Below are 21,154 nucleotides of genomic sequence, written 5' to 3'. Positions count from 1 at the left end.
AATTAAATAAAATCTGGAATGAAAAGCAAGTGTCAGTAATGGTAACTGTGAAACTGCTGGATTGTCATAAAAACCCATCTGGTTTATTAATGTTCTTTAGCGGAAGGAAATCTGCCATCTTTATCCGGTCTGACCAATACGTGACTCCAGCAATGTGGTTGACACTTATCTGCCTGCTGAAATGATGTCTGACCACAACTTCTCAAGGGCAATTAGGGATGGGCAATAAATGCCCACGTTCCATGAACAAATTTTTTTTAAATCACTTACTTTCCCACACCAAGCATTTCTCGTAGATAATACTCAGACATTTGGAGCAGAAGATAAGCCAAGCTTTCTCCTGTGGCATCTCACTAACTTCTTTATCTTATGAAGGCTATTGCTCCAAGATGCAAGTAAGGTTGATTATTAACTCCTTAAGATGTCCAACATATAATGCTCCAGGATGTCCAACTCACACGAGGTGGCCATTTAGCCCATTCGTACTGCACCAGCTTTCCATGTAGTCTTACTCATTTCTCCTACGCCCTGTAAAATTTTTCTTTTTCATGAACATCATGAAGATAAAAAAAAAATAATTTTAAATATTCATTCCGGGATGTGGGCATCGCTGGCAAGGCCGGCATTTATTGCCCATCCCTAATCGCCCCTCGAGAGGGTGGCGGTGAGTCGCCTTCTTGAACCGCTACAGTCCGTGTGGTGAAGGTGCTCCCACAGTGCTGTTAGGGAGGGAGTTCCAGGATTGTGACCCAGCGACGATGAAAGAATGGCCGATATATTTCCAAGTCAGGGTGGTGTGTGACTTGGAGGGTGCAATGTATTTGCTTCATGGGTTCTTTGCTTAAGAATTCCTAACAACACATTGCTATTCAGAACTAGTTGGTTTATTAACAAAGGGTTTAACAATCACACGACACATTACCAGTTCATCCACCAGGCTCACTACCACCTGCCTCATCGTGGATCCCCCGAACCCAACTGGCTGGGGTTTTATTGAGTCTTGCGAACATCACGTGACTGGCTAAGCCACTCACAATGCGACAGCTCTACAAACCTGTGAGCTTACTCTCGGGTGCGTATGTTACAGAGGGGAACGTGGAGGTGGTGGTGTTCCCATGCGCCTGCTGCCCTTGTCCTTCTAGGTGGTAGAGATGGCGGGTTTGGGAGGTGCTGCCAAAGAAGCCTTGGTGATATCCTCATGGGAGTAAGTTTTGATGAAAAATGATAATGTAACGAAGGACACTTAACTGAACGACAGCTTGGGGAAAACATGCTGGAAGAAGACGTCACACTTTGCTGACTGCGTGCTGTTAATATTACTTGTTGCTTTGCAGGATGGCCTTCACCAACCGTGAAATCTCGTTGGCGAGTGGCTCGGGGTTCATTGTATCAGAGGATGGTCTTATTGTCACCAATGCACACGTACTCAGCAACAAACAGAAGATAAAAGTGGAGCTGAAGAATGGAGAAGTGTACGAAGCCAAGGTCAAAGATATTGACCAGAAGTCAGATATAGCATTAATTAAAATAAACCCCAAAGTAAGTTTGCTGCAGTAGAAACCTTTATTTTCCCGATTAGTCATACGCCGGGCCAATATTTACTTTTCTAACCCACTAATTTTCTTTCTCAGCTGTACTTTGTTCTGCAAATCCCCCTTTAGCCCCAAAGACAAGGCTGTTGGCCAATTTGGATGTTCAAAGCCCCTTCTTTGTGAATATAAAATAGGTCTGAGCCAATTGGGAGCTAGTCGATGTGAGGAGTTGGAATATTAACTTTTCACGATGAGACTTTGGATCCAAACCCAGACGGAACTGTCGAGATGATCGTTTCCAGTTGTTGCTACATCCTTGATTCAATTTCCTTTCCTTTCCGTTCGCAAGTGAACATTTCAACAAATGAAGACAATTAGCGTGAACTCTATGAGGGGTTTTGATGGAGTAGATAGGGAGCAACTGTTTCCACTGGCAGGAGGGTCAGTAACTAGAGGGCACAGAATTAAGGCAATTGGCAAAGAATCAGGAGGGAACTGAGGAAAAACATTTTTGCACAGTGAGTTGTTACGATCTGGAATGCACTGCCTGAGGAACTTGGCTAAATACTTGAAAAGGAGATATTTGCAGGGCTATGGGGAAAGAGCAGGGGGAGTGGGATTAATTGACTCGCTCTTTCGAAGAGCTGGCACAGGCATGATGGGCCGAATAGCCTCCTTCTGTGCCAGATTATTTCATGAACGTCCTCTCCAATCTGCTGTTAATTTGAATATAATCAGCTCTCTATGTGAAAGTGTGCATTGCTTTAACAAACTCTTTCATATTCTACAGATATAAAGTTTTAAACAATGATCATTAACCCAGTGTTTTCCCTCCGTGACTAGCACCCACTACCTGTGCTTTTGCTGGCCCGCTCTTCAGACCTCAGACCCGGAGAGTTCGTGGTGGCAATCGGCAGTCCATTCTCGCTGCAGAATACAGTGACCACAGGGATTGTCAGCACCACCGAGAGAGGAGGCAAGGAGCTGGGCCTGAAAGATTCTGACATGGACTACATTCAGACAGATGCCATAATCAATGTAAGGCCAAAGAATAGAAGGACTGCCAAAAAAAAAATGAAAATATAAAAATCAATTGTTCTGTGACCCAGTTGGTGGCGGTAACCAGCAGGGGCCGGGACTTCCAGTGCCCGGTGCAGAAGACCCGCCCCGGCTGCTGAATTGGGCTTACCGTCCCGCAAAGGAAGTGGAGCTCAATCTCCCACGCTCCACTTCCTTTAGGGGCGGGACCAGCAGCACCAACGGGCCGTGTTGTCCAGCACTGCGCGGGCGCACCATGTAGCGCCGATGCACTTCAAAGCCCCTCCCCGCCTCTGACGGCCTCCACCGGACCACCAGGGTGGCGCGGTGCTGAGACCACAGCCCGGCAGCCAAAACGTAGCGCTGGGCTGCATGATGGCAGCCCCGACCATGCTGGGAGGGGTGGGGGGGGGAACCAGCAGAGCTGACCTGAGAGTCGGCAGAGTGAGGAAGATGGCGGCGTGGGGCGCTAGCGGCCTTCCCTTTAACCTCTGCCCCGTGAGCGGATGTCGGCCAGCTCCACGACCCGCGAAGCTGACGTTGACACCCGCTCACGCCAGCCTGGCGGGTCGCGGGGTCAGCCATGGCAGTGCCTCCACAAACGCCCGGGCAATTTCCTGGGAGCCGGTAACACCCCCCACCACCAGAGGCACTAGCGAGCCTCTGAATAAGGGGCCAATTTCGCCCGCGATTGGTAAAAGAACCAAAGGCAACATAAGAAAATGGTGGGCACAGAAAGTCCTGCCCCCAACAGTTTACCACACCCAATCGGGGCGCAGGGCAATTTCACCCCACCAGATTTTTATATTTCCATGCGAGTGGTTAGGATCTGGAGTGTTCTGCTTGAAAGGCTGGTGGAGGCAGATTCAATCGTGGCTTTCAAAAGACAATTGGATAATTACTTGAAAAGAAACATTTGCAGGGCTACGGGGAAAGGGCGGGGGAGTGGGACTGGCTGAGGTGCTCTTGCAGAGAGCCGGCACGGGCTCATCGGGCCGAATGGCCTTCTTCTGTGCTGTAACCGTTCTCTGATTGTATTCTGGTGACTTTTATCACACGCAAATCAAATGTTCTAATGCAGCTTACTCCTATTAATTTGAATCTTTTGCTCAACAAATCAAAACTGAATTATCTCGTTAGGGTTGATCTTATTGGAGTAACCACAGTCCTTTGGGACACACACAAGATAAATGTAATTAGGTTTAACATTGCCAAAGATTACACACCAAGTGAGCATCGCCTTAAACTTAGAAAAGGGAAGGTATAAAAGAGAGTTTTTTACCCAGAGGGTGGTGAGGGTCTGGAACTCACGGCCTGAAAGGGTGGTAGAGGCAGAAACCCTCACCACATTAAAAAGTACTTGGATGTGCACCTGAAGTGCTGTAACCTACAGGGCTACGGACCGAGAACTGGAAAGTGGGATTAGGCTGGGTAGCTGTTTGATGGCCAGCATGGACACGATGGGCCGAATGGTCTCCTTCTGTGCCGTAACATTCTATGGTTCTAAGTACCTGGAGAGAACTTTGATAGCAGTGTGGTGAGGTATGATATTTCTCCAACTCAAGCCAGATGAGCCTCGATGGTCTTCTCTGACCGACCCTATACGTTAATATATTCCTAATCATTTAAATTAAGCAGTTTTACTGCAACAGCACAGGAAGTATTTTTTTTGCATAATTTCAACTTGAAAGAACAGATAAATCAAATTTAAGCAACTTCCAATTAAGAGGAGTAGATTGATTAGTCTCATCTCACCAACATCTAGCTAGTCCTGGAAAGGCCAGAGGTCCGGAATTAAAATTCATATTATACAGAAGGAAAGAACTTGATATTTTCACATCAACTTTGTCTTCAAACGTCATGATTCGAGGACATGGAATCCTTGCATCGACTGCCCCATTCCTCTTGATGTTTCTGGACCATGCATCCACGACGAGTTAAGGATAGCTGGTCAATGTAATCCTGGGCTTTCAGCAGCATGCCTTAAGCTTGGGGCTCGGAGGAGTAAGCCAAAGAATGACTGACCAACCAGACTTCTTTCTCTTCCCCTGGCATGAGCTCCGACCCCTGTTGGGTGACCTTTCGTGGCCAAGAATGGAAACTTACTGACCTTCGGCATGTCCCTGTGCTTTGAGGTGCTCTATCGTGGCAACCCAAATCATTAATCAAAATATATATTAATAAGGGTTGGATTTTCGGCCTTGGTGATTTCGGGGCGGTAATGGCGGCGGGGCAGTAAAGTTTGCGCCCGGGAACAGTTTGCACCGCAGTCATCAAAATTGGGCAGCTGGGCCCTAAGTCTGGGGCGCAGCGCTAAGGGAGGCGCTGTACCACTTGGGCGCTAGCATGGGAAAATCCCGAGCTAACGAGCTGGGCCGGGAGCATTCCGATAGACGCCTGGGGGAGAAAAACAAATCTGAAAAACCCCACGCCACCACAACATTAACCGCAAAAAAAAATTAAAAGAAAAAATAATCTCACCTACCTTCGGACTGCATTACTTACCTGTCCGCAGTCGGTGTCGGTTGGCCCGCCCGGTTTCCCAAGCGCTCACTGCGTGGCGCGCTGCGTGGCGGACGGGTCGTGCAAGAGTCGAAACTCGCACCGGTGTCGCAGCCAGGGGCGTTGCACACCGGCAGTTCTTCCGGGTGGTGCTTCTCCGCGCCGCCGCTAAACTGGCCCCGAAACCTCCCGCGGGGCACTGGAGGATGAACGCACGCCCAGAAGACCTCACCCCCGCCATTGCCACTGCTCCGGGGATGAAAAATGGAACGCAAAGGACCTGAAAATTCGCCCCTAAATATCTAAAAATACTGAATGTTTTCCAACATGGCCTCTTCTTCACGACAACAGAGACAAAATAATCAAAATGATCCAGGGCGGGGACATTGTGAAAGCATTCCGGCAGGCTCAGGCGCTTTGCTAGCGTTTCTCAGCCTGTCCTTGGACTCCAAGGGGAAATATTGGGAAGTCCATCAAAGTGTAGAGAAAATTGAAAATTATCTGAATAAGTTGCTCAACAAAAATGGCAAATTATGTCATGGTGGCTTGCGCAGACGGTAGAGTTGTTCCTTCAACGGCCCAAGTCTCGGATTTTATTCTAGAGTATTTATTCTCTGTGTAGTATTAGTTGTCTGAATACGGTCACTTGTTGAAATTATTACAGACTTTGGGAAAACCACGCAACGACTGGCAGACGGCGATGGTGTTTCAGCATTCTACATTGCGATTTTAAAATCAGCGAACAAAGTTTTGAGTTTAAAAAATATTCTGAGTCAAAGATGTGTGAGTCAATTAAGGATAAAATAACCAGATATTGAAATCATGCCCTCTGAACCTGTCCCTTTTTTGTTACAGTATGGAAACTCAGGAGGTCCACTTGTCAATCTGGTGAGCTGCACTTTAACAGTTACTTTTAAATTAATAATGTTTGTAGAAGATAACTTTTTTTGTTTTGAACTCTTGAAGAACTCAAGTTATTCTGGTGATTACCGCCTTCTAGATTAATATTTACTGCTCAAGAATATAATGATGGTGAAAATCAAGATTAACGTCAGTTGGGTAAATCATATTCCATGATGAAACTTACATGGTTCAAACATAACATAAGAACACAAGAACATAAGAATTAGGAGCATTCGGCCTCTCGAGCCTGTTCCGCCATTCAATAAGATCATGGCTGATCTTCGACCTCAACTCTATCTTCCCGCACCATTATGAAAGGAAAATCATGTTTGACAAACCTATTGGAGTTTTTTGAGGAAGTAACTGATAGATTAGATAAGGGAGAACCAGTGGATGTAGTGTATTTGGATTTTCAGAAAGCCTTTGATAAAGTCCCACATAAGAGGTTAGTGTGCAAAGTTAAAGCACATAGGATTGGGGGTAATGTATTGGCATGGATTGAAAATTGGTTAACTGATAGGAAACAGAGAGTAGGAATAAACGGGTCTTTTTCAGGGTAGCAGGCAGTGACTCGTGGAGTACCACAGGGATCAGTGCTTGGGCCCCAGCTATTCACAATAAAAATAAATGATTTGGATGAAGGAACCAAATGTAATATTTCCAAGTTTGCTGACAACACAAAACTAGGTGGGATTGTGAGTTGTGAGGAGGATGCAAAGACGCTGCAAGGTGATTTAGATAGGTTGAGTGAGTGGGCAAACACATGGCAGATGCAGTATAACATGGATAAATGTAAAGTTATCCACTTTGGTAGGAAAAACATAAGGACAAAGTATTATTTAAATGGTGATGGCTTGGGAAGTCTCGATGTACAGAGGGACCTGGGTGTCCTTGTACACCAGTCATTGAAAGCAAACATGCAGGTGCAGCAAGCAGTTAGGAAGGCAAATGGTATGTTGGCCTTCACTGCAAGAGGATTTGAGTACAGGAGCAAGGATGTCTTACTCCAGTTATACAGGGTCTTGGTGAGACCGCACCTGGAGTATTGTGCGCAGTTTTGGTCTCCTTACATAAGAACATAAGAATTAGGAACAGGAGTAGTCCATCTAGCCCCTCGAGCCTGCCCCGCCATTACCTAAGAAAGGATATACTTGCCATAGAGGGAGTGCAGCGAAGGTTCACCAGACTGATTCCTGGGATGGCAGGACTGTTGTATGAGGAAAGATTGAGTCAACTAGGCCTGTATTCACTAGAGTTTAGAAGAATGAGAGGGATCTCATTGAAACGTATAAAATTCTGACTGGGTTGGATAGTCTGAATGCGGGGAGGATGTTTCCCCCTGGCTGGGAAGTCGAGAACAAGGGGTCACAGTCTCAGGATACAGGCTCGGAAATTTAGGACCGAGATGAGGAGAAATGTTTTCACTCAGAGGGTGGTGAACCTGTGGAATTCTCTACCACAGAAGGCTGTGGAGGCCAAGTCAATGAATATATTTAAGAGGGAGATCGATAGATTTCTAGAAACAAAAGGCATCAAGGGGAATGGGGGGAAAGCAGGAATATGGTGTTGAGAGAGAGGATCAGCCATGATCATATTGAATGGCGGTGCAGGCTCGAAGGGCTGAATGGCCTACTACTGTTTCTATTTTCTATGTTTGTGTTTCTATCCCCGTATCCCTTGGTTCCCGTAGTTTCCAAAAATCTATCGATCTCTCTCCTGAATATACTCAACGACTGAGCATCTACAGCTCTCTGGGGCAGAGAATTCCAAAGATTCACCTCCCTCTGAGTGAAGAAATTTCACCTCATCTCAGTCCTAAATGGCCAACTCCTTATCCTGAGACTGTGACCCCTGGTTCTAGATTCCCCAGCCAGAGGAAAAGGGAGAGGGCAGGGAAGTGGAGTTGAGGCCAAGATCAGATCAGCCATGATCTTATTGAATGGCGGAGCAGGCTCGAGGGGCCAAATGGCCGACTCCTGCTCCTATTTCTTATGTTCTTATGAAACATCCTGCCAGCATCTACCCAACATCAAGCCCATTAAGAAGTTTATTTGTTTCAATGCGATCACTTCTCATTCTTCTAAACTCGAGAGAATATAGGCCTAGTCTACTCAATCTTTCCTCATAGGACAATTCCCCCATCTCAGGAATCAGTCTGGTGAATCTTCATTGCACTCCCTCTATGGCAAGTATGAGGAGACCAAAACTGCACATTTAGGAATTTAGACAAAGTATCGCACAAGATCTCAGTCACTGGAACGTAACATGCTCAGACTATGGGTATGGGTATTAGGACAGCAGTAAGTCTTATGACACTATGAAGATTTGAATTAATTTTCTCACTATATACTATGAAAGACATAAATAACTGCATTTCTGTAGTGCCTTTCACGACCACTGAACGTCCCAAAGTGCTTTACAGCCAATGAAGTACTTTTTGAAGTGCAGTCACTGTTGTAATGTGGGAAATGCGGCAGCCAATTTGTGCACAGCAAGCTCCCACAAACAGCAATGCGATAATGACCAGATAATCTGTTTTTGTTATGTTGATTGAGGGATAAATATTGGCCCCAGGACACCGGGGATAACTCCCCTGCTCTTCTTCAAAACAGTGTCATGGGATCTTTAACGTCCACCTGAGAGAGCAGACAGGGCCTCGGTTTAACATCTCATCCGAAAGACAGCACCTCCGACAGTGTGGCACTCCCTCAGTACTGCACTAGGTGTGTCGGCCTAGATTTTTGTGCTCCAGTCCCTGGAGTGGGATTTGAACCCACAACCTCTGACTCCGAGTGCTGTTCACTGAGCCAGGGCTGGCACTGCTTGCTGCACATGGAATAGAAAGAACAGAAAAAATAGAAAGAACACATTGGAAGCTTTGTGTTTATTAGAACTTATTTATCCCGGAAATGAGTGGCAAAATTAGCTTGGATTTTCTGCTTGGACTTGGTGTGAGTGTGGAATCAAATATCCACTTTGTATCTCTCTGGGCCAGGCATGTTGAAATGGTACAGCTGCTAGACTGTGGTGCCAAAGGACTTAGTTCAGGCGAAGGCTGATGAGAGTAAATAGGTGAAAAGCCACATTCTGACAGAAAGCATTTGGACTTACAGCTGTCTGCAGCTCTTGTACAATATGTTTCTTTTTAGTGAGATCGCTATATGAACTAACGGTTTCTAAACTAGCATGCTTGCAAAACGAATAGTGCAAAGTGACATTGCAACAGAGCCACGTGACAAGGGGACGGTACCATAGTGGGTATGTTACTGGAGTAATAATCCAGAGGCCTGGACTAATGATCCAGAGACATGAGTTCAAATCCCACCATGGCAGCTGGGGAATTTAAATTCAGTTAATAAATAATTCTGTGGAAGCTAAAAATGGTAACCATGTAACTAGTGGATTGTTGTAAAAACCCATCTGGTTCACTGTTGCCCTTTAGGGAAGGAGATCTGCCACCTTCATCGTCATAGGTGGTCCCTCGAACGACAATGACTTGCTTTCACATGAGTTCACAGATGTGTCAATGAAGGACCCGATGTTCCAGTCCTGAGCTCCAGTTGAGGGGGTGGAAGATGCCTGTGTGTGGATTTTTTTTAACGTGTGGTGACCGTTGCACATCAGTCACAGGCTTGACAGAGCTAGGCATTTATCCAATGGCAAGGGTTGAACCAGGACGTCTGGAGACCTAGTATGCGCACATATCGCAGTGTGGGTTGGCCCGAGCTGCTTTTATATGTGACTCCAGACCCACTGCAATGTGGTTGACTCTTAACAACCACTCGTCTTTCTTCTCACAGAGGGTTGTGAATCTTTGGAATTCTCTACCCCCAGAGAGCTGTGGAGTCTGGGTCATTGAATATGTTTAATGTGGAGAAAGACAGATTTTTGAACGATAAGGAAGTCAAGAGTTATGGGGAGCGGGCGGGGAAGTGGAGTTGAGGCCAAGATCAGATCAGCCATGATCTTATTGAATGGCGGAGCAGGTTTGAGGGGCCAAATGGCCGACTCCTGCTCCTATTTCTTATGTTCTTATGTAACCACTCAGTTAAGGGCAATTAGGGATGGGCAATAATTGTCGGCCTTGCCAGCGAAGTCCACTTCCAATGAATATATTTTTTTTAACTCAACCATTGCTTGTCAAATATTAATCAGCTCTCTGAGTTGGCTCAGCGACTTCATTGGTGCAGTATCGCTCCCCACAGGCCAGGAAGGAACCAGGTTCAGCTTGTGCTCACCATTGAGTTAGCCAAGCTGGTCTGAGGTAGTGCAGAGGATGCCACATTTGGCCAAAGTACGCCCCAGGCTAGGACTGCAACACCTCGTGTAAACCACAAGCTGATGTTTTTTCTCCCAGTTATGTGAAACTTTCCTAAAAGTGCAGCACTTATATTTTTGTTTAAGAATTTGGGCCCTGTGTTGTGGAAGTGAAAATGAATGGTGTGTTGACATGGGGAGCTCTCAATACCAAAAATAGTTGTCCCTCCCAACCCACGTCCGGCTTTACTGCTGGAATTTTGGCAGTTGTGGCATTAAACTCAGTTGAACTGACCATCGAATGACCCTGCGCTCGCGTGGATGTTGGTCGAGGGTGGGATTGGGCTTGGCCCTCAGCCATTTATTCGTGTGGCAATTTGATGAGGCCATGGAGGGACCCTGGCATCTGTGGAATTGTATCATAAAATGAATCACCCCCTTCAAGGAAAGCAGTGCGAATGAGACAAAAGTGCTGCTTAAAACGGGAGGAAAAAAGCAGCAGTTCTATGATTTGCTGAAGTTTCCCAGGGGAGGCAGAGAAAAAACACTAGGTGAGCCAAGCAGGCTGATTTTCCTCACTTACTACTCTCCCAGTTAAAGGGATCACTTCAGTTAGGGAATGGTGCATGGTTCAAAGGCTTGTTAAACCGATCAAGTGTCACATCAATGGCTCAACTCCAAGCAGACCAACCCTCGATATTCAGTTACTTCTTGGAAGCAGTGAGTTTCCCCCGCTATAAAAGTTGACAAATAACACATCATTTAAGTGACTGTTATCCACCTGCATGTAAATGGTGAAAGCAAGTGCTTAGTGAATAACAAAATGATTCAGCGCTTGCCAAAAAGTCTAAGGACCAACAGCAAAGTTAAATGAGGGTTGCGATAGTAGAGCCACAAGTCAGATATTTTTGTTACTCAACCATTGCTACTGGCTCAGCCTCATTCCCCCAATTTAAAGCCCATCCCTCCCTTAATTCAAGAAAATAAATCCTTTTTTGAAAACAACTTTGAAGCAACAGAGAATTTTTTTTGAGCTGAGGCAATCTACATATCATTGACAATTCAACAAAAAGATAGAACTTGCATTTATAGAGCGCCTTTCACAACCTCAGGACATCCCAAAGCGCTTTGCAGCCAATGAAGTACTTTTTGAAGTGTGGTCACTGTTGTAATGTGGGAGGCGGGTTGGGTTTGGGTTTGATATACTTTTACTTCCCAAAGCCACCCGTTTATGGGGGGGGACGGAGGGGGGGTTAAATTCCCCCCTGAATGTCTGAAATTAAACATGGGAAATATTTCTTTAGCCAAGTGGTTTGATTAAAGAGTGTTTGGTTGTGAATTATTTTACACTGCAGGATGGTGAAGTCATTGGTATTAACACACTCAAAGTGACGGCTGGGATATCTTTCGCCATCCCCGCAAACAGAATTCAGCAGTTCCTTGCAGAATCCCATGACCGGCAGCTAAAAGGTAGGAGTCACTGAATTAACGGCACGTTTCTGATTAAAAACAGCCCTTTACATCAGCACGCCATAGCTCGCTCCTCCTGGTGTATTTTCAAGGAGACCTGCTGTGAGGCGGAGAACTGTCGAGTGGTTTTGATTAGGAAAGCTGTGAAATAAGCAGAAAGGAAAGAACATGGCATTGCATTTTTGTGGTGTACTGCTGATGTTCTTAAAATGCAAAGTGTGCCATGTAGAGCAGAACTTTTTATTTTATTCTCATTTCACATACACACCCTGCCCCCCGCCTCCCAGTGCCAATGGTTCAGTTAATACGTGACCCATTAGAATCACAGAATTAGAATCACAGAACGGTTACAGCGCAGAAGGAGCCTGTCGAGCCTGTGCCGGCTCTCTGCAAGAGCACCTCAGCCAGTCCCACTCCCCCGCCCTTTCCCCGTAGCCCTGCACAATTTTTTCCTTCAAATACTTATCCAACTCCCTTTTGAAAGCCACGATTGAGTCTGCCTCCACCACCCTCTCAGGCCGTGCATTCCAGATCCTAACCACTCGCTGCGTTAAAAAAAAAGTTTTCCCTCCTGTCGCCTTTGGTTCTTTTGCCAATCGCCTTAAATCTGTGTCCTCTGGTTCTCGACCCTTCCGCCAATGGGAGCAATTTCCCGCTATCCACTCTGTCGGGACCCCTCATGATTTTGAACACCTCTATCAGATCTCCTCTCCACCTTCTCTGCTCCAAGGAGAACAACCCCAGCTTCTCCAGTATGTCCATGTAACTGAGGTCCCTCATCCCTGGAACTATTCTGGTAAATCTTTTCTGCACCCTCTCTGAGGCCTTCACCTCCTTCCATTAACGCTGAGCCACACAGAACAGAAAGGTCCTCAATTTTACCCGTTGCCTGTGCTGAGCCAACTGACCTCAGCCACGCTAGGACTGGGCAAGAGCGCTATAGTTAGTGGCGGGCTAGAGAGGGAGGACATCTCAGCCAGGGACACATCTCCTTCCCTGTACTCAGTGGCTCCGGGTGAAAATTGTGTTTGTGTAGATGTCAGGTGTGGACAATAATAATATGTATTTATATAGCGCCTTCAACATAATGAAACGACCCAAGGCGCTTCACAGGAGCGTTATCAACAAAAAAATAATTGACACCGAGCGGCATAAGGAGAAATTAGGGCAGGAGACCAAAAGCTTGGCCGAAGAGGTCGGTTTTAAGGAGCGTCTTGAAGGAGGAGAGGGAGGTAGAGAGGCGAAGAGGTTTAGGGAGGGAGTTCCAGAGCTTGGGGCCCAGGCAACAGAAGGCACGGCCACTGATGGTTGAACGATTATAATCAGTGATGCTAAAAAGGCCAGAATAGGCGGAGTCTAGGGGGATTACAGGACAAGATCACGTGTGACTGTGATGCCGCCCCCTCCCCGCCTCAGTGCCTAGAGCCTAGACTCTTGAGCGAAGGATTATTGTTTGCGGCTGTGGAACTGAATCCAGGCGTGAATTGATGCCGTAGCAAGGGAAAAGGGGGAGGGATGTTTCCTGCGTGGTGCATCAATGTAAGTCGTCACGATCCTCCATTTTGAACGTCAAGGAATGAACCAATTCTGGTTTTATACCAACAGGAAACTCGTCACCCAGGAAGAGGTACATGGGAATAAGAATGGTAGCCCTTACATCACGGTGAGTGTCCAGTTTCTGCACTCAAAGCAGGCGTTTTGCTTTTTGTAGGATATCGGTTCTGTGGGAAAGCAGCATTTTACCTCTGTCTCCCAGTACTTCTGATGTTCATTAAAGCTTCTGCTTGCTCGGGCGTGCTAACGATGTCCTTAGGACTAGCTTGGAGCCGTCTTAGTGATGGAAGTAAATTACCACATCGCCATTGTTAATCATTTATTGCCGGAGCCTTTGCAACCATGCGAGTTGCCTTTTATCCTGCACATCACAAAGCTGAGGAAGATGAACTGGTTCTGAAGCAGCTGGAGTTAACTGCCATAGGACACTACAAGGTTTCAAAGCATGGGGTTCACTGCTACAATAGTCGAGGAGGACTAATACTTTTTCATTCCACTGCAGGCTCCTGCGTGACCTGAAAATGCGTGACAAGGATTTCCCTGATATTTCTGCTGGGGTTTACGTATTTGAAGTGATACCAGCGACACCTGCTGCAAGGTAGGAGATACACGAAAAGCCAAGGGACAAAATTAAACGGGACCTGCAGTGTGAGGGATGGGTCTTGGAATTCTCTGATATTAAGAACCCAATTATCGGTTTTAATTGATAAAATGCTGCTTGGGACACTAGATGCTGTTTGGCCCTGTCAACACAGTAAGTCCTCCTGGTGTACAAGCAGTTAACTTTTTTTTTCAATAATCAGCACAGAATTTGAATTTCCGATCACACTTTAAAAACATTGATTCGTGGGATGTGGGCATCGCTGTCAAGGACAGCATTTTATTGAATGGGCCATTTCAGTGTCAACCACATTTCTGTGGGTCTGGAGTCACATGTCGGCCAGACCGGGTAAGGGCGGCAGATTTCCTTCCCTAAAGGACATTCGTGAACCAGATGGGTTTTTATGACATTCTGGTAGTTACATAGTCACCATCACTGATACCAGATTTATTTAACTGAATTCAAATTCATAGTGGGAATTTGATCACTTGTCCTTGGATTATTAGGATAGGCCTCTGGATTACTAGTCCAGTAAGATTACCACTATGCTACCATACCTCAATGTGATGCTCAGATGTTCTTATGTACATAGCTGCTAGATGGAGCAGGTTGAATAGCAGGCTGGGTTGTAGGTCTTTGAGTTGAGAGTCAATTCTGTTTCTGCTGCTTGGGTAGAGGGAATTGAGTTTATAATTCAACCCGTACAAATGCAAAAGCTTTGTGCACTCAGTGTTATAAAACAAATTCCAAGCAGTTTTCCGGTTGTGTAAGCAATGGGCATCTGCTTGTAGCACTTCATGATCAAGCAAGGTCCTCCTACAGTGCAGTGCAAGTCTTACTGCTTCACTCCACCCTGTTCCAGTTGGTAGTTTGCTGGAAGTAAATCAAAACTCGAGCATTGAACACAGATGAGTTTGACTGTCAGTCGAGGCATTCAAACACACAGGGGAGAAATTTGCCTCTGCCCCGTTTCGGGCGAATAATTCGATTATCACCCAGCAGCAGTCGGAGGGAAGAGGCAGAAAATTCAGCTCTTTAATTGTGACATTGCTCCCAGTGCTTTGGAGCGCTGTTTGAAGCGGTGTAGGGGTGGGTTCGGGTCGGGAGCACAGCGGTGATAACTCGCGCTGACACGTAGCCACATCCCTCCCCTCCAGTTAAAGGGGAGAGCCACTGCGAGGTCCAGTGAGGCCCTACTGGGCCACCAGGGAAGGATTTGGCCGGGTCAGTGGCCCGACATCCAAGAGGGGGTGCTGGGTTGCTTGTTGGCGGCCCGGCCAAACCTGCGGCCGACAGTTGAAAGAAAATGGCGGCCGCGGAAGTGTGCCCTCCCCCTTGAGGGTGGCCACACTGCCCAGCCACGGGCCGCTTCCCGCCTCACAGAGCTGTCATGAGCGGAAAAGGGATTGCCACACGGCCGACAAGGGGTCGGAACACCGGACGGGGTGGAAAGTCAGGGCAGGGCGTAAACTCGTTTCCGCTGCCCTTGACCCGGGGGGCAATTGCAAATGGGAAGTAACGGGCCTTAGAAAGAAGGGCAATTTCGGCCTCACAATCTTTCGATTACAGCCAGAATTTGTTTGGGCACTCTCAAAAATGATTCAATAGCATCGGGTAAGATTGGGAAAATGTACAGAAGATGTGCAACTGGCAAGAACTATGAGATTTCCAGCTCCCGATCTTTAAAACATTGTCACTGGGGTAAGAGCAAAGGAACAAGCTGTGTGGGGAACAGGAACTTTAGCACTAGCGACAGTTCACCAACTAATTTTCACCATTTCTGCTGGACACTGGTTTTGCCCTGATCAGTTTCATGCATTGCTAGGGATCCCACAGTCAACGGGGTCAGTTCCATCCAACCACTCTTGCTTCTGAAGGTGCAACAGAGATTCTGGCCTTTCTTGGCTCTAGACCTGGGTTCAAATTCAGCCGAGACTGATTCAAGTGTCTACTGTACACTGCCTGTAAAGGGTCCTCTCTCTCAGCCGTTTCTATCGTTGAGAATTGTCACACATGCAGTAATGGGGGCGCTTGTGAGGTTTGGGTTGAGGCATGCTGTTGGGATCAAGTCGAGGGGTGTGCTATACCTGACCTGGGAGTGCTAGATGGTGACACTGGGTACAGAGTTATATTCTCCGGCATAAACTAACTTGAGAAGCACAATTCTTTTCTGGAGAAGCAAGCCTAGCAGTTGCACTTTCAGCTTAATTTCTAGGAAATTCCCTTGTGTCCTCAATTTCAATGGAGGTGTTAACCCATTTAAGCATTAAATGAATACTTAAAACAGTAATTCCTATATAAGCTGATATTTTAAATTGGCCTATTTATCCATCACCACTGCACTGTAGTGCTGCCCAAAAAAAGGTCAGGAGACATTTATATGATGAAATAATGTCTTCCAAAGCAAAAGGTAAATGGTACGACAGCAGGTTATTCAGAAACTCTGCCAGTCAGCTGTCGGGTTTATTTTTATTCATTCCTGGGATGTGGGCGTCGCTGGCAAGGCCAGCATTTATTGCCCATCGCTAAATGCCCTTGAGCAGGTGGTGGTGAACCATCTTCTTGAACTGCCGCAATCTGTGTGGTGAAGGTGCTCCCACAGTGCTGTTAGGAAGGGAGTTCCAGGATTTTGACCCAGCGACGATGAAGGAACGGCCGATATATTTCCAAGACAGGTTGTTGTGTGACACGGAGGGGAACGTGGAGGTGGGTTATCAGCCATGCACTGAGTTCCTTAGGTACAAATTACTGCTGTGGCCCTCATTGTTGACTTTTACAACTTCACGAACCTGTGTACAACTGCGCTACCATAATTCTTCAAAATTATTTCATTTCAGCGCCGGTTTAAGAGACCGTGATATCATTATCAGCATCAATGGAAACACAATCACTACTTCAGAACAAGTCAGTGAAGCGATTAAGAACAACGACACTCTGTCCCTTGTGGTACGCCGTGGAAATGAAGATTTGATGATCACTGTAATACCCGACATCATTGAGTAGAAAAAATACAGAATTTTGTTTTTTAACCAGTTTATCGTAGATCATCGTAATCAGATCTAAATGCTTTTACTTGAATATTTTGTTCACCAGAGACTATAGAGTAGTCTCTATTTAAAAAAAAGGTTAAATATCAAGTGTCACAGTTAAGGGCTTTGTAGTTATAAATAAAAAACATGAGTTATATTATCACATCGTTGCTGCAGTTATTCAGTCTTTGGAACACAGGCCAGTCTAATCCTGAAGGTGTGTTCTATTGCATATCTCAAAGAATGTTCTTCCATTTTGAATAATTTCTATTTGCTTTTAAGAACTAAAGTCCAGCTACTGGGCCATTGAAACTCCTGGTACAGGTTGAACCTCCCTTATCCAGAACTCCTTTATCCGGAACCACCCCTCGTCCAGAACCATTCCCAGCCACCGGGTGGCGCATGCGCAGAACTCTGACATGAACAAATTGAAGTCCTTCCTCACTGCCGACTCTCGCAATCGCTGGCCTGACCCTGCGATCCACCACCCACCCCGATCTGTCTGCCACACTCCCAACCCCAAGCCAGCCAGCCCCGATATCCCCTTGTTCAGTACCTGTACCATCCAATTTAACATGACCATCCCCCGTCCGGAAAAATCTCTTATCCAAAACAGGCCAAGTCCCAAGGGATCCGGATAATGGAGGTTTAACCTGTACTCTGATCCATCCAGTCTAGCAGACAGCTACTTTTTGACTTTACCACCTTGCCAACCTCTCATTGCTCATCCACTTGAGATTATTCCTATTGATGGTCTCTGCCCCTGTTCCAGTGCACACACATCCCTTTGAAAGTGTTTTGACCAAAATAGTGCTCAGCACTCCAAATGTGGTTGAATCAAAGCATGATAAAACTACCTCTGTAGATTTATGTTACATAGTCTTACCTTTATATCCCAACATTCAAATTGCTTTTTAGTTCCATCTCCACATTGTCTTGATATTGAAAGTGCCGAGTCCCTTGTTGCTTCCAAGCGCCTTTGCTACTTTCATTTTCATCCACATCATTTTGCTGACGACTATTCAGGCCCATGGTGTATTGGGCTGAAAGTGAGAAAGTGTGATCGTGGTTAACAGGAAGTATCTTTTATTTATTTTTTATTCGTTCATGGGATGTGGGCACTGCTGGCAAGGCCGGCATTTATTGCCCATCCCGAATCGCCCTCGAGAAGGTGGTGGTAAAGCTGCCTTCCTGAACTGCTGCAGCCCGTGTGGTATTTGCTCTCAACCCAAAACCAGTGGAGCTTTGCTGTTTAAGCACTACTTCAACGTTCTACCATTCTGTTAATTAGTTCATGACAATCGGCGTTACCTGTTCATATCCTTTGATCTTGCAAATTAACAATGTTGCAATTGTGTAATTGGTCAGTCTTTCAACAATGGAGTACATTGGAGTACGACCAAACTGCACTAATCACCATAAGCAATAAGGAACGAAATCTTCCGCCCTTATCTGCTCTGGCCTATATGTGACTCCAGACCCACAGCAATGTGGTTGGGCTAGAAATTCCGTTACGTCCCATCTAGGGATAAATTTTGAAATGTGAGAGAAAAGCGATACTCCTTTTTTGATCCCGGGAAATTCAGCGTTAGCGCTTTAACAGGGAAATGGATCGCTGAATAACCGCTAACCACTTCTCTGAGGGAGCTAAAGTGCGTGAGCGGGACAGTAGCGGCAGAGCGTTGAACAATGTTCAATGCAGTGCTGCCAGCATCAGAGGCTCCTTCCATCGCTTAAAGGGATGGTTTACAACATTCTCTGTGTGGCCAGGGGACCTGTGCGACTGCCATTACAGCCCCAATCACTCTGAGAGTGGAGGGCTTGGACATCACGCAGCAATGATGCTTCCAAAATTTTCAGCAGGTGCGAAGAATAAAGTTTGGCCTACCTGACCCACCACTGCCTTTAATTATCGCTCCCCAGGAGGCCAGCCGAGGCGATGACGCCTCCTGCAGCTGCCGTTGTTGACGCCCAGCGATGCTGCGGGGAGGGAGCGAATTTCACATCCGAGGCAGGAACAGGGCGCTGCGCACTTGATGACATCACGATCTATGGGGCGCTAGAGAACGAGGCGGTGTTAGCGACAGCGCAAAAACCGCCAGGGAAGCTCGCTGCGCCCGCTCGGTAACCCCCTTAGCGCTCCGTTACCGCCCCCCGCAGGCGCTAACGGGAGGCACAAAGCAGCCGAATTTCTCCCCCTTTGACTCTTAATTGCCCCCTGAAATGGCCAAGCAAGTCACTTATTCAAGAAGGCGGCTCACCATCATCTTCTCGAGGGCAATTAGAGATGGGCAATAAATGCTGGCTTTGCCAGCGAACCCACATCCCGTGAATGCACTTTTGAAAACTGATCACATTCAACATGACTGTTTGAACTAAGTATTGCACATGGCCGGCAAAGCTCCACAAACTCATTCTCTCTGGCACCTAGGTCGTCCATTTCCCCAAGTAAATGTTATCGGTTACAGTAGAATCCTGTTATGTTGGTCCCTCCTTCTACTGATCAGTTACTTATAATGATCAAAATCTGCTTTCTAAAAACACAGCCCAACTAATACCATTTTTGCAATTGCTTATAGATTAGTGCAGTCTGGTTGTCCTGGTCATTCTTCATTGTTGAAAGACCGACCAATTACACAATTACAACATTGTTAATGTGCAAGATCAAGGATTTGAACAGGAAATGCTAATTATTATTAACTAATTAACAATGACAGAATACTGTAGTGGTGCTTAAACAGCAAAGCTCCATTGGTTTTGGGTTGAGAGCAAATAAAAAATACTTCTTCTTAGCCGCGATCACATTTTCTCACCTACAGCCCGATAAACAATGGGCCTGAATTTGCAGTCGGATGCCTCCGAATGGCAAAAAATCTGCAAACTTATCCGACGGTCCGGATTCCACGAAGACTTGCGCTCCTGGGCCTCTGTGCGTAGACATGGGTAGAGGCCCGCATACCCCAGGGGTGCAGGCAGTTCGCAAGTGCCCCTGGGATCACATAGGCCAGCCCAACCAATGAAAGAAGGGGTTCCCCATTCATGCTTATGCGGGTATTCCAAGCATGAATGGGGATCACATAAAAAACATTTAAATAACAAATTTTTTAAAAATTACATCATTTAAATTAATTAAAATACAATTTAAACATTTAAAACAACAGTGTTATTTTTTGAAAAGTAAATTTAAATATTTAACAGGGGCTAAAAATAACCTTAACTTATTTTACATGTGTTTCAATGTTTAAATAATTGAAAATAATTTATTTTTTATATTCATTTAAACCAAGCATAAGAATTTCACGGGCATTCGCTGGGCAGAAGTTGGGTAAATAGTCCAACTCTGTGCCCATGGAGGTCCTTTTCCCGGGGGCGCAGATGATCTCGTACATACGCAAAAACCCAGAACTCGCACGACCCTTACGGGCGCATAGGAACACCACCACCTTCACGTTCCCCTCCAAGTCACACACCAAATTGAACAATAAGAATGTAAGAAATAGGAGCAGGAGTCGGCCATTTGGCCATCGAGCCTGCTCCGCCATTCAATAAGATCATGGCTGATCTTCAACCTCAAATCCACTTTCCCGCCCGCTCTCCATAACCCTTGACTCTTCATCGTTCAAAAATCTGTCTATCTCCACCTTAAATATATTCAATGACCCAGCTTCCACAGCTCCCTGGGGCAGAGAATTCCACAGATTTACAACCCTCTGAGAGAAGAAATTCCTCCTCATCTCCGTTTTTTGGGTTGCCCCTTATTCTGAGACTATGCCCCCTAGTTTTAGTTTCCCCTAAGTGGAAATATCCTCTCTGCATCCACCTTGACGAGCCCCTTCATTATCTTATATGTTTCAATAAGATCAACTCTCATTCATCTGAACTCCAATGAGTATAGGCCCAATCTATCTTCATAAGTCAACCCCCTCATCTCCAGAATCACCTAATGAACCTTCTCTGAACAGCCTCCAATGCAAGTGTATTCGTCCTTAAGTACGGAGACCAAAACTGTAATCAATACTCCAGGTGTGGCCTCACCAATACTCTGTAGCAGGACTTCTCTGCTTTCGCACTTAATCCCCCTTGCAATAAAGGCCAACATTCCATTTGCCTTCCTGATTACTTGCTGTACCTGTATACTAACTTTCTGTGTTTCATGCACAAGGATCCCCAGGTCCCTCTGTACTGAAATTTTTCTCCATTTAAATTATAATTTGCTTTTCTTTTTTTTCTGCCAAAGTGGATAACCTCACATTTTCCAACATTATACA

General features: G+C 46.0%; 1 protein-coding gene across 2 annotated transcripts in view; it reads left to right on the top strand.

Annotated features, from left to right (window-relative positions):
* LOC139234968 (serine protease HTRA1-like) overlaps nt 1-17,032 on the top strand; it is a 45,424-nt gene extending 28,392 nt beyond the window's left edge. For both annotated transcript variants that reach the window (XM_070865961.1, XM_070865960.1), the window contains exons 3-9: nt 1,335-1,539; nt 2,376-2,570; nt 5,928-5,960; nt 11,588-11,702; nt 13,308-13,365; nt 13,759-13,854; nt 16,695-17,032. In XM_070865961.1, coding sequence (XP_070722062.1) covers nt 1,335-1,539; nt 2,376-2,570; nt 5,928-5,960; nt 11,588-11,702; nt 13,308-13,365; nt 13,759-13,854; nt 16,695-16,860 — 868 coding nt within the window. In that variant the 3' untranslated portion in view covers nt 16,861-17,032. The remainder of the gene's footprint in view (nt 1-1,334; nt 1,540-2,375; nt 2,571-5,927; nt 5,961-11,587; nt 11,703-13,307; nt 13,366-13,758; nt 13,855-16,694) is intronic.
* Nucleotides 17,033-21,154: the final 4,122 nt, after the last annotated feature.

This window comes from Pristiophorus japonicus, chromosome 22 (genome assembly GCF_044704955.1).
Source record: "Pristiophorus japonicus isolate sPriJap1 chromosome 22, sPriJap1.hap1, whole genome shotgun sequence".
NCBI lineage: Eukaryota > Metazoa > Chordata > Chondrichthyes > Pristiophoridae > Pristiophorus > Pristiophorus japonicus.
This window is presented reverse-complemented; position numbering and strand designations above follow the sequence as displayed.